Raw genomic sequence first — 12,465 nt, forward strand, 5'->3', positions numbered from 1 at the left:
GCAAGCGCCAGATCCCAATCTCCTCGCTCTTCTCTGATCAAAAGTACACATAGCCAGACCGTCGCGATGCCGAGCCAGGTGCAAGCAGCCTTGAACGGAAGTTCAACCACCATGCGTTCTTTTTGCCAGCCTGACGTGAGTTGCAGCCCCCGCAAGGGTTTCCCATGGCAGAATGGCTCGTTCCACTGGGGAACGTTAAATTGAGTCGTTCCCCTGACAAGATGTCTCAGTTTTCCACTATGGCAATGTTTAGTCAAGGACACGTACCTCATATCGTAGATGCGGCCATCTTGTACGTAGCCAAGGTCTAACGAACGCAAACCATTTGCTGCCTCAGGTCTGAGGGCACACTTTAAGAGATCCTCCCGAAAGGAAAGTCGCGTAAGTCGCCAATCAGCGTCCTCGGCGGCTTCACGGATGCATGGCTGGAACTCCATCATGTTCCGACACTCATCAGTGTGATAGGGCCAAAGGCATACATTGTCGAAAAAAACGGAGAGTCAAACGGACATTGCTTCCGAATTCGATGGCAGTCAGCCTTGACATTTTCTATGAGTAATGGCTCTATGCGAATGGGGTATTTTCCATCCTCTTCAACAACGCCGGCAAATTGAAACTAAAATGATAACCTATCAGTTCGATGGAACGTTCTGGGAGGGAGGAGCTTACCAGAACCTCAGACACCTCGGCTATACCGTAAAAAGGGAGCCATTTCCTCCACTTTCCATGGTGCTGATAGTATGCGTCCACGACTTTCTGCCAGATTTGAGAATCTGACTCACACACCATCTCCCATGGCTCTAGCTTAGTGTAGGTAGTTATGGATTTTCCTCCACTACACGCTTCGCCACGAGGTCTGCGTGGTCTTGCACAAGGAATCAGAATAGCATACTGGCCATCTTTGTGGCTCGCTGAGCAAACGAAACAAGCTTGCCCAAAATTCTCTTTGGTGTTGCTGATACGTTTCGGACCATTCCCGAACCTGTATGAGATAGGAACTGCATACTGTGGGGTGGCCTGTAGCTCGATGTCCTGTTCGTAAGCAGCAGAAGCCATTGCAATTGTACTTGCTATACGGACCCCGATGGAATACTAGAAATTGGAAGGTTTCTTGCTTCTGATACCATAATGGATGTCGACTCAAACCCTGCGTGCTGCGTACTCGGGCAACAGGCTAGGAGCCAATGGTCGATGATTACGTGTAGCTGCCTAGGCAGAAAGGCGATGGCAGCCAACCAGGATGCCTGACAAATCTGCCTGCAGCGCCGAGCTGCAGACCACCGACGACTCAATGCAACTGTTGCTGTACTTCACCGCCACCCAAAGCTTTCCACGCGAAATTTCCCCACTACCCTTATGAAAGGAGTATAGCCTTGGCACCCGATCAGTACAACTCATCTGACACCAGATAGTGAGACCGATACCAAACTATTATTTATCCCACTATTGTATTCATTCTGTATTTTGATCCTCAAGTGAAAAGGGAAACGCAAAGAAAGTAGGGGAGCAACTTGAATGCGATGACACTTCTCGGAAATCCACTATATCCATGTTATATCAAGAACCCCAACCCCACATATCATCATTTGACACCTTTCCAATCCCCCTTGACATCACGGAAATAGATACTCCACATCTGATACTGCTCCTTTTCCACATATAGCTGGCATGAAAGTGGTTTTCTTGAATACCGGTCAGTCTGAAAACTGTAAACATCTTCAACAGGTTCTACATACCCCGCCTTGCCTTTAGTTGAGCCGTTGGGGTCCAGTGCAAGGCACTGCCCTTCTGAGCCGGCACTAACTATACTGTTAACAAGAATTAGCAGATCAATGTCAAACCTTCACGGACAGCCGATTTCTATGAAGAAGTTTCACTCGTACCCAAAGCTAGAGTCGCTGCGTCGACAAATGTACCACTCTTGTTGCTTGCCGGCAGCCTCTGTAGAGAGGTATCGTTGGTGCTGACAAGACACTGTAGAGCCAGCAAGCTGAAGAAAGTTACGCTTTGACTTATTGAGGCTGATAGTCCAAGGAGATTTGCGGTCCTTGGGATTGGCCTTCTCAAGAATGAGCATTTGATCGTCGTCTTTGTCAATGTCGAACACGGAAAGGAAAGGTTTTCCATCTGACCCACCATTAGCATCTACTTCTGTGGAATCAGAACATCAGAAAGACTCACCACCACTACTGCCAAGGTCCAGAGCGTGGTACCGCTTAGTTTCCGGTGCAGTGCTGTGTTTCTCTTGCGAGACAGACTGCTTAGACTGCAAAACCAAGTAAACACTCGCTCCATGGAAATCCGGATCGAGGTTGTTTTTCGAGTCTAAGGATAAGACCTGTGCTGTTTTCAATTTATCAATCAATGCCTCTTGACTTTTAAACTTATTGTCCCATTCCTGCAATTCTTTTGTGTGCGCCGTATTCAAATTCCCGATCGAACTCTTTTGATTGTCAATCTGTTTTTGCAATCCTTGTACTACATTTGCGTGCGCACTGTTCAAACTTGTAATTGACTTTTCTTTTTCCTGAAGCTGATTTTTGAATTTGTCTGCGTCTTTTTTCTGGTTTTCTGTCAATAGTTGAAGTTGCTCTTTGAGTACTTGGATTTCATGTTCTTTTGCCTTCAAAAGCTGGTCCTTATTCTTAGCTCTGCATCGTGCATCGAATTCAATGGGACCAATAACTACTCGTGACTTACGTGATGGTCATGGTCATGCATATGACCATGTGTCTGGCCGGCTCCATGTGCTCCTACGGGCTGTAGTGGCTGTTGTACGGACATGCTTTTCTGCTGTTGAGCCTAGAGACTGTGGCGGTTATGGATGCCTCGCTTCAATGATTTCATTGTCCCTTTCTCGAGCTTTGAAAACAAACACCAGAGTAAGACGCAACATATAAGTATCCCAGTATAGTTCGATAATTACCTTGTCTGAACTCTATCACATGAATAAGGCGGATGTCATTCATGGTTTCTCTGGGTAGACGCGTTTGAAAGTTTACTCCAAACGTTCGCAGGGTTTTGGCGGCTAGGGTTTGAGCAAACGTCACCTGATTCCGCGACTAGCGTTACGCTTCACAGTTTCTGAGTCATTCAGTAGGTGTACTAGTGCTTAGACATCCGCTAAACGCCAGATAATCCACTACAGGTGGAAGTAGTCAACTCTATACCTTCCTTCATCCCTTAACCTGCAAGGACATGAGCTTGAGGGTTCGCTCTGGTCAAGCAATGGCAACTGTAAATCTTGTTGTCTCTGGCCCCGTCCCAGCCCGTGATGTAAAGCAACCGAATTGGATTACCGTGAAATCATTATGATATCGAGCACACATGGAATAAGATAAGGAGGGGTGCTAGCGTCACGGAATTGGCCGCATATGGAAGGGCCGCGGCCTTTGAAGCTCTAGATGTTTTGTCTAACAATGGGCATGCGACATGTGAAGCAGTACGTCGCAAGGTTCGGCAAAAGAAGTTGAACATGTGAAACTCTGCGGACAATGTTTGGATATTCCTGATTGCATGCGGAAATTAAGTATCAACTGACGGAGTCTCTCGATAAGATGGTCTGCATCTTGAAGAATACTCAAAAGAACTACACATTTCGTACTGGTACACGAACACCAAGCTCTCGAAATATACTCCGTACTAACATTTCTTCTCCCATTAATCATGTCAGCGAATAAGACTTTCATCCGCTGCCGTGATTCTCCACCAAATTCCCCATCTACGACCTGCTCATCCACATCAATTGGTCACAACCACTGCGCTTTGGACAAAGAGTTCTTCGACTGCAACCTTGACCAAGAACCTCGCCACACTAGCAATACCCACGCTGTCGGTCATTCGCATTCCATCACCATTGCCGCCCAGCGTTTTCACATCCGTTGTAGTGTTGCCTGGCTTCTGCTTCTGATCGTCGAAGTCCAGCCTCACAGCCCTCACAAGAGTCCAGTCCATTTTCGTCTGCCGAATCTCCTTGTCGACGAGACCGTGATCTTCGAGCGCGTACTTGATGTTGGTCCACCCCATAAATGCTTTACTCATCCACGGCAGCTTACCCCATGAATCCCCGACGCCTGCTGTCGACATAACTACGATGCGATGTATGCCAGCATGCTCAAGAACCTCGCACACGTTGGCGCACGAGTCGGCCAGGAATCGAGGTGGTGAGACTTGAGCCGCGAAAGGGCTATCGGACTTGCGAACGGCGTTCAATGTAACGATCGCGGCTGAAGGTGTGAGAGTAGGCACTGCGGACAAAGCACTGCGTATGTCGGGTTTCGACAGTGGCGATCCAGTGACGACAGTGAGGCCAGGACGAGTGGCAAGACTGCTAGAACTACGCACCAGAGCTACCGCTGTGTGGCCGTGAGAGAGCAATTCAGACACAACGTGCTGGCCGGTCCGCCCGTTGGCGCCGAGAAGAAGAAAATGCATAGCTTTTGATGATGAGATGTGCAGTAGAGAGCTCGTTTGCTTGAGGTTGTGGGAGACGAGATGGATTCATTAAAAAAGGGAGGTGTTGCAGATGTATTTATAGAGTTGAACATCGCTATCACCGCCGGGTCCCTGGGAGACGGAGGAGCGGCACTGTTCAGAGACCGACTTAGCCGCTGATTGGTCCGTTCGGTCCGTATACTAGAATTAGAGAATGTGCATGCGGCTTATGCACGCACGCCGCCCCACTCGATCCCTTTTATCTGCCTTGAACTGCGCCGCATTCGAAAAGCCGTCTCTTACTCTTTCGGAAGCTGAAGGTCTCCGCGCAACGAAAACGCAGGCTTCATGTGGATTGCTAAGAAGGATTACGCCACTCTGAAATGAATATTAGCACACACTGGGTCACTCCCTGCCAATCTCACTGCACGTACTATAAGCCTTGAGTCTTTCTCCCACGTTGTTAGCTAAGCCTTGCAGCCTGTCATTCTCCGTTTGCAGCTTGGTATCAAGATCTGGTGAGGAGTCCAGTGCACCCAAGAGAACGATTCTAAGTATTAAATGGAATAGACGCATGAAAGAAACTGAGACAGTCTCGAGGCCAGGAAACTTGAGTCCACTCTGAAAGTTCTCAAGGCCAATGAGCCACGACTCTAGGGAGTCAAGCAGAGCTGCTTTCTCGGATAATAATCGAAGTGCGTTTCCGATAGATTTGATACACGACACTTTGCCGAGGAATTCAAGTGTCGATGCAGCGATCCTTATGAGCTCTGCCCGTAAGTTGGGGTTGATCTTGCGAAGATGGCGAGATTCAACAGGCTGTGGATAAGGCGAGGCCAAGCCCCCAGACGAGGTCATCCTGCTCAAGTCGACTGTTGCTGGAGGTTCCGTGAACTTACACGGTGCAGCAAACATTTTAATAATGAAAACATCCAGCAACGGCAGATGGTCACGGTGTGCTGGCACCAATTTCTGTGCAGCCACATAATACGGTCTTGCTCGATACTCGCGCATGATCCTGAGCCCTCGAACAACGTGCTGGGCCATGACAGCAAAATTGCCTCGCACTTGCTCAATACTGATGAAGATCTGACAGCAGAGCAATGTCGTCTTTAGCCCGTTGGAGCCCAGTGATGACAAGTTGGACGCAATACCCCCCAATGCCATACAGTATTGCTGCAGACCATAATTAAAGGTCGCGCTCCGCTGCGCGTTTGGCGCCGGACCGGCGCCGGATGTCTCGAAATCTTCCCGAAGAGCTCTGAGCGACATGACTGCGTGCCGTATAGGCGGATCAGTCAAGCTAGCTTGGAGCACTTGCCTGGCTTCATCATAGCAGCCTAGTTTCACGTCGAAGATGGTTTTGGTTGAGAAGTAGCGACTGAGAAGATCGATGTCCCGAGGAGTGATCTCATTGAAGGTGGGCCTCATGGGTTGCAAAGCAGCGTTTGACTTGATACCACTAGCAAAAACGTTCGTCATGGGTTGGCTGGTGACAATTCGAAAAGGGGACTCGTAACCGTCGCAAGTACGGCCGGTGCTGACACATCTTTGGCAAAACGGCTTATTTTCATCGCATTTGACTTTCCTAATTCTATTGCTAATTGAGCACAACCACTACAGAACTGATGTCCCATCTGAGTCCACGGGTGTGTAGACTGGCGATGGTATCTGTACGCGGTGACTGACCTGCAGGTTGCACAACCGGTCTTCACCTTAGTTCTCCCTTCGGTGTTTCGTTTACGGGCGACAACGCTTCTGACGATGGTGGAGCCGGGGGTGGGATATTCACTCGTGTCGCGCAACATCATACTGCCGAGAGAAAGGGCTGTAGCAGGCAATAACCCGAGCAGGCGAATTAAATGATGCAGGCTTTCCCTTCAACACCGGAATCCTGAAGAATGTCAGTCTGACTCGATTTCATGTCAGACTCAGAAGTGCGTCGTCGTGGCGGATGTCAGCACTAGCTCGATTGGGTAGCGAAAGCGAACCTACCAATCATACGTGACTATCGGGAAAGGCTACAGCCTACACATCGTGCATGTTGAGACGCCGCTGGCGCCCCTGAGTCCGAGTTGGCTCGACAGGTTGGGTTATATAAGTACCGATCCGCTGGCCCATTCTCTCTCTCTCTCTCTATGTTTTCTGTCTCTCAAATGAGAAGTGATATGATTACGAAGCTCAGAAAAAGCCCGGTACCTGTCTCAAAATTACTGTACAGCCCGAAAATGCCAGCTTTTATTCTATATGGCTCTCGCGGTTCGACCAACACTGATCGTGTCCGCCTGACACTTGCCGAAGGTGGATTTACGGATTACGAACTCGTGCTTCTTGACCTCCAAAAAGGAGAGCAAAAGGTGGGCGACGCGTTGATCTTGACCACGGTGGGCTTCTTGCGTAAGCGAGTTGTACATCGCATCGAGCCGTCTGATTTATCAGATATTTCTTCACTTGGCTACAGCGTCGTGGAGCTGATATCAATATATACAGTCCGAAGAACACATAAAACGCCACCCGTGGGGTAAAATACCTGTGGTGACCTTCCCAAACGGGTTCACTCTCTACGAGAGTCGCGCGATATGCAAATACCTCACCAGGAAGTACTCCTTTCCACTTCTGCCTCCTGACTCCGACGTCGAAGCTACAGCACTATTCGACCAGGCAGAGTCTACAGAGACTCTCTATTTCGCAGATGCTGCGGGTAGAATCGCATTCGAGAAATTTGCCAAAAGGTTTATGGGACTGTCCCCCAATGAGGCCGTTGTCTCAGATTCTCTACGATCGATCGAGATGTTTTTGGATGTCGCAGAACGTTTGCTACATCACCAGGAACATATGGCAGGGAGTAGCTTCAGTCTCGTGGATATCTACTACATTCCTCTTGTGCAAAGACTTGTCGAATGCGGGTACGGAGATGTCATCGTCAGTCGCAAAGCCGTGAGTGCTTGGTGGGACCGATGCATGGCTCGACCAGCCATACAAGAGATGGTGGCTGCTGACAAGGAGGCTGCTGCCGCTCGTAAGGCTTCTGCTAGTACATAGAATGAAGAGGTAGTGTAACAGATCTAACGAGGAATTTCAAGGTCACGTTCATTGCCGCCATATCATAGTGTTTTGATCCATGTGGCTCTAAGTTGTCAATCTGTAGACAATAGACCTCTACTACAAGCAGAGCAGTAACTAACGAGACACACTTCAGAATCAAAGGTGAAATCGAGAATTGGGTTCTAATATTCCCCGTACGCCTGTCACAACAAGTAACGAGATGGAAGGGGTGCATCCAGCACGGCGCTAGTTTGGATACTCTACGAAAGTGATCGAGAGTTATCTAGGGTACTTAAAACGCGATGCTATCCTATCATGGGCTACTGAGTATTTACAGCGAATTTTCAGATAAGTACTAATACTGAATACCTGATGCCAGGGTCGTGTAAACTAGGACGGAAGGCGGACGTGAGATACTTAACTTCATATATCTAACTAAACGCCTCAAGGTTGAAAACAAAAACAAGCTGATAAGCAGCACGAAATTCCGAATACCAACCAATAATATGTTCAAGACGAAGGTTCCCACCGGGATCAGTAGTGATTAAGAAACTGTCAAAGCCAATTTGCTTAATCCCCGCATAGGCGCGAACTCTCGCTTCTTGAACATCTCCCCTAACACCACACGCTCTGGCAAAGGGGCCGTCTTCGAGAGTCACTGCATCTCAAGAACTCTTCAAGATGGCCACGCCGTTCTCTTCTAAGCGTCACTGTGTGTCCAGGATATCTGGCACGTAGAGTCCGACGTGGCTAAATGTGTTGGCCCTCTGGTTAGATGCTTCAAGAGGCTTGTTGGCACCTTTGTTTAAATATGGGAATTCAATTATGCCTGTATTATTGGGGTTTCTCGCACAGAAGATCTTCTCCTGTTTGGAAGCTCGTCCCGTTCTTCTTACCATGGACGTACCCCATATAGACCAAAGTGAATCCTCGGACACGTGGAAGGTGGAGATATGACACATACCGAGGATGGGACGATAAAAGTCCCTGGATGCAGTAAAGGTATTGACAACAAGTCAAATGTGGTTTATGGTGTTTCCAAGGGTTGCAGGGTCGGCTGGTGGGTCATTGCCGACAATGAAGGCATCTATCATATAAAGTGCATGCCTTGACTGCAAGTAATCTCAAAGAGTGCAACAGCAATAAAAGTATCGCTGAAAGGTCAAAATTATTGAAAGCCATTACGGATAATTGCGTAAGGTATCACAAGAAGGTGATCTGAATTCAATGCGTTCTGATCTTTTCGCAGAGGCACATGAGCCTTTATATACTGGGCCGTCATTCACCTTCAGGCCAAGACATTCAAGCAGAAAGGTATTCTTACTGTTAGCTCTAGCCAATCGAAATTATATCGGTGCGAGGCGAGGTCACACGTGCTGCGTGTCAGTTTATTTTGGTTAAGGACGGCGACAAGTGAGCTGATATCAATAACGCTATTGAGATCAGACCTTCCTTTGTGCAACGTATTGCACTATTCCAGAGGGTGATGAACCTTAAGCCCTTGCCAGATAGTCGAGACAGTCCCAAATTGACACAGCCAACAACTCACAGATGTTTGCGTAAATCGTAGAGCCACACTGTACTGTTACACACCTACGCTAGACTCAAATGTTTACTTCCTTCATATTTCATTGCTCATCAGGCAGATACCGACAGGGCAACACGCTGCTGTCAGTGCTCGCATTTGATCCTTGCCAAACTTACCATAGGACTCTGGCTACATGCAAGAGTTTCACCCGAAGCGCCCTTACGTCAGCCACAACGACCAGAAAGCATCAAACCTTGTATGGTCCTTTCCCATCTGGTGGCGGAAAAATTATAGGCTAAAGATCTTCAAGGCACGATATGTGGTTGAACAGGACGTAGCATGAGCTAGATGCGTTCGACCAACGTAGATCAGATTTTGAGAACCGACCTGTCGTAGTGGACCAAACGTGTTCCACATCATAAAGGTGTCAATGAGGGGCATGAAAGTTTTGGATGGTAGCTTGACAGTTGACTTGGACGAGTACGATTGCACTCGCATCGTGGGTGCTAGATTAGCCATTCCGATCTGATCAAAGAAGTGGTCAGAGCTCGCGCCAATGCCAAGGACGCAATTACAAGGTTCGCCAGACACCACTGTAGACGGAGGACTCGTACAGCCGATGGTGGATGGGTGCAGTAGCAGTCGAGTACACCATGGAAAGGTGCGTGAAAATGTTCAAACTCGTAAAACTACTACGTGTTGACACGGACCAGCTCCAAAAATAGAAGAAAAAGCACTGACTAGGACAATACGGAGATGTATGAATTGTTAGGACGGAAACTATATGTGCCCAAAACTGGCCATATTTTAGTCTTCTGCTTCGCTACACTTACACCTTACCTTTTCTTATCATAACGATTTGCGCACGAAATTTCTAGGTGCCGGTTTGTGAAAACGAAGCATTGATTCCATTTTGTACTATTTGATACGTAGGGATTACATGAATGCCTGGGTTACATCTATCATGGCGTTAGCTGACAGTGTAGTCCTATATAAATGGTACTACACCTGCTAACTCAGACTCTGGGCTTCCCCGGATGGTGGTAACAGTGCCACACTAACAATCTATACCCTTGTGTATTGCACTTATTTGTACTATAGTACAGGAAGGCCGGTCATAGCGAGGAAAACAAATGTCCATTTAGGGATAATAAGAACTTTACTCCAGTTGATTGGACATTTCGTGATGCTTGATCCAGGTCAACGCGAAGTGGTTTCAAATAAACAGGACGCTTGCTCGGATTGTGGGGGAAGGAGTCCAATCCATGACACGTGCAACAGCCATCAGGCAAGTCAGGTACGTTGACCACACCCAAGGGAGTCAAGAGTAGCCAATGCCCATCGTCCCACATCGGCCCAAAACGGTGTCAAAGTTGCTGGTGGTGCTGCGGAGCTAATATCAATGTCTTTCTTTTGAATCCGTCAAGACGTTCATATCTCGTGAAAGCGCTGAGTAACTAAGAGCGCAGTTCCGATACGATGAGGACCGAGGGATAGGGCCACTTAACGTCAAACTTCGGAGGGCGACCGGGGATGGCCCACAAGAGTGCTGGACATCCTGCAGCCCTGCTGCAGCCTGGCACCTCTAGGGTCGTGTCATGCTCGGCAGGTAAAGGGACTAAAACCACATTAGTGGCAGAGGCCGACGTCAATTGTCAGATGAGGGCGAATTTCCGTAAGGAAGGTCGGCTGCTGTGCGGGCGGTCCGGGACCCTCAAGCGCTTAAAAATGTAACCTAAACCCACTAAGTAAACTAGTGAAAAACAAGTGATTCCCAAATCGTAGCGAAAGCTTGGCAAACTTGAAGGGGGATTCGGTTTAGAGGCGCAGCCACACTTTATTCCAGCAAGTTCATGCTCGGCAGTACAGGAAGTCAGTCTATAAGCCACCTAGAGATATCAAGCAACTTATCAAGCAACTTATCACCCAGCAGGGATCTACATCCTCATTCATTTATCTCGAAACCGCTGTGGCCGTCATTGGCCAAATGGAACCCACGCAACTCAGGAGTCTCGAGCGGTGGAGTGGCTGAGCTGCTTGCTAATGAGGTTACTTTGTACGGGCCCCACGGGTTAGAAAGGGTCCAACGCGATGACGTCGATCGCAAGCCGGGCCCGCGCGCGCTCGAGGCCCAAAACGGAAAGCCACCCGGATACGAAGGGATCTACATCTTGTTTGGCCTCTAACAAGCACTGCAAGGTTGCAAGGAGCAGAAAGACCCGCTTGAACGTTGCAACGAACCACTACATCTGATTATGGAATTGTTAATTGAATGTGGCAAGGCTGGGAGCCCAAGGGCGGAGATATAAAGCTGGTTGATATCACTCAACCACTTTTGAGACAACAGCAATTGCACCACCAGTAATCTCACCGCCGTCTACGACTACACTCGCTCCAAACAACAGACATTCCACTGAACTATACCACTCTCACCATTACCACCATGAAGTTCTCCGCTGTCCTTGCTCTTGCCGCCTCTGCTTCGGCAGCCACTCTGCAGAAGAAGCAGTCTCTGACCGCCCCGATTGGCAACTTCTACGCCGACTGCATTCCTCACAGCACCTTCTGCGCGTAAGTCTCTCAGACCCTCTACCAGTTATAATGGTCCACTAAAGCCAGCGGCTGACACCCTCTTCAGCTACAACTTCACCATCACCAGCGATCCTGTCCTCCCCGCCAGCCACTGTGGCGCTTTCCTCCAGGGTCCTGACCAGTTGCCTGAGGTGAAGGACGGCGACTGCCCCGACAACTCCGCCTACACCTGGTCGATCACCAAGACCACCGACGGCGGTCTTGACTTTGCCATCTGGTACCCCTTCAACAGCCGCAGCAACATCACCTATTGCCACAGCATCACTGCCGACCAGATCACTACCCAGAACAACGGCGCTGTCAGCACTCAGCACTACACTGGCCCCGGTAACTTCACTGCTTCCGTCACCGATTGCTCTGCATAACTGAGCACGGTACTCATAATGAGATGCAACTCGCTGGGAAGACTGTGGCGAGCGGCAACGAGGATGACTTAATGGCTAGGACAGGAAAATCGTTTTGAAATTCAAGCACATGATACCAGGTTCATTTAGAACCGCATTTTTACTAGTAGACCAAATATAAATATATATCATCTGATAGAGGCAATCAATATCGTTGTCTGTAGCTACTCTTCCAACGTGAACATAGATAGAAGAGCAATTGGGCGTTAGGTCAACTTGCAACTTGGGAATAGTGTGAAAATTGATGAAGGAATAAGCAGGATAACGAACGACCTGATGTCTAGGACCTCTCGCAATGCCTGTCGTCCCACTGCCTGTCAATCAATTATTGTTTGTAAACGTGTCGCAACAAATTGGCCTGTGTAACAAGACGAACATAAAAAATCTCCATGAACACGTCAAAGTACCAAGCAGCCCTTCAAGTAGCAGATAGGTTCAGTATGTTCGCACTGAAACAGTGAT

At 48.5% G+C, this 12,465-nt stretch overlaps 5 protein-coding genes across 5 annotated transcripts; 2 read left to right on the top strand and 3 right to left on the bottom strand.

Annotated features, from left to right (window-relative positions):
- Positions 1-1,582: 1,582 nt before the first annotated feature.
- On the bottom strand, positions 1,583-2,784 carry JN550_002739 (uncharacterized protein; the record flags this gene model as incomplete). Its single annotated transcript, XM_049314068.1, has 5 exons — positions 1,583-1,682; positions 1,737-1,808; positions 1,884-2,127; positions 2,182-2,266; positions 2,701-2,784. 5 exons carry the CDS (start codon positions 2,782-2,784, stop codon positions 1,583-1,585), a joined length of 585 nt encoding a protein of 194 aa, XP_049175264.1.
- A 957-nt stretch (positions 2,785-3,741) lies between these two features.
- On the bottom strand, positions 3,742-4,434 carry JN550_002740 (uncharacterized protein; the record flags this gene model as incomplete). The annotated part of the gene is made up of 1 exon (XM_049314069.1): positions 3,742-4,434. The coding sequence occupies one exon, from the start codon at positions 4,432-4,434 to the stop codon at positions 3,742-3,744; it is 693 nt and encodes a 230-aa protein (XP_049175265.1).
- Positions 4,435-4,839: 405 nt separating this feature from the next.
- On the bottom strand, positions 4,840-5,916 carry JN550_002741 (uncharacterized protein; the record flags this gene model as incomplete). Its single annotated transcript, XM_049314070.1, has 1 exon — positions 4,840-5,916. The coding sequence occupies one exon, from the start codon at positions 5,914-5,916 to the stop codon at positions 4,840-4,842; it is 1,077 nt and encodes a 358-aa protein (XP_049175266.1).
- Positions 5,917-6,662: 746 nt separating this feature from the next.
- JN550_002742 (uncharacterized protein) lies at positions 6,663-7,476 on the top strand (the record flags this gene model as incomplete). The annotated part of the gene is made up of 2 exons (XM_049314071.1): positions 6,663-6,818; positions 6,925-7,476. 2 exons carry the CDS (start codon positions 6,663-6,665, stop codon positions 7,474-7,476), a joined length of 708 nt encoding a protein of 235 aa, XP_049175267.1.
- Positions 7,477-11,450: 3,974 nt separating this feature from the next.
- JN550_002743 (uncharacterized protein) lies at positions 11,451-11,964 on the top strand (the record flags this gene model as incomplete). Its single annotated transcript, XM_049314072.1, has 2 exons — positions 11,451-11,578; positions 11,646-11,964. The coding sequence occupies 2 exons, from the start codon at positions 11,451-11,453 to the stop codon at positions 11,962-11,964; spliced, it is 447 nt and encodes a 148-aa protein (XP_049175268.1).
- Between the last annotated feature and the right edge of the window lie 501 nt (positions 11,965-12,465).

The sequence above is a fragment of the Neoarthrinium moseri genome (assembly GCF_022829205.1).
Source record: "Neoarthrinium moseri strain CBS 164.80 chromosome Unknown scaffold6_Wmoseri_CBS_16480, whole genome shotgun sequence".
NCBI classification, from domain to species: domain Eukaryota; kingdom Fungi; phylum Ascomycota; class Sordariomycetes; order Amphisphaeriales; family Apiosporaceae; genus Neoarthrinium; species Neoarthrinium moseri.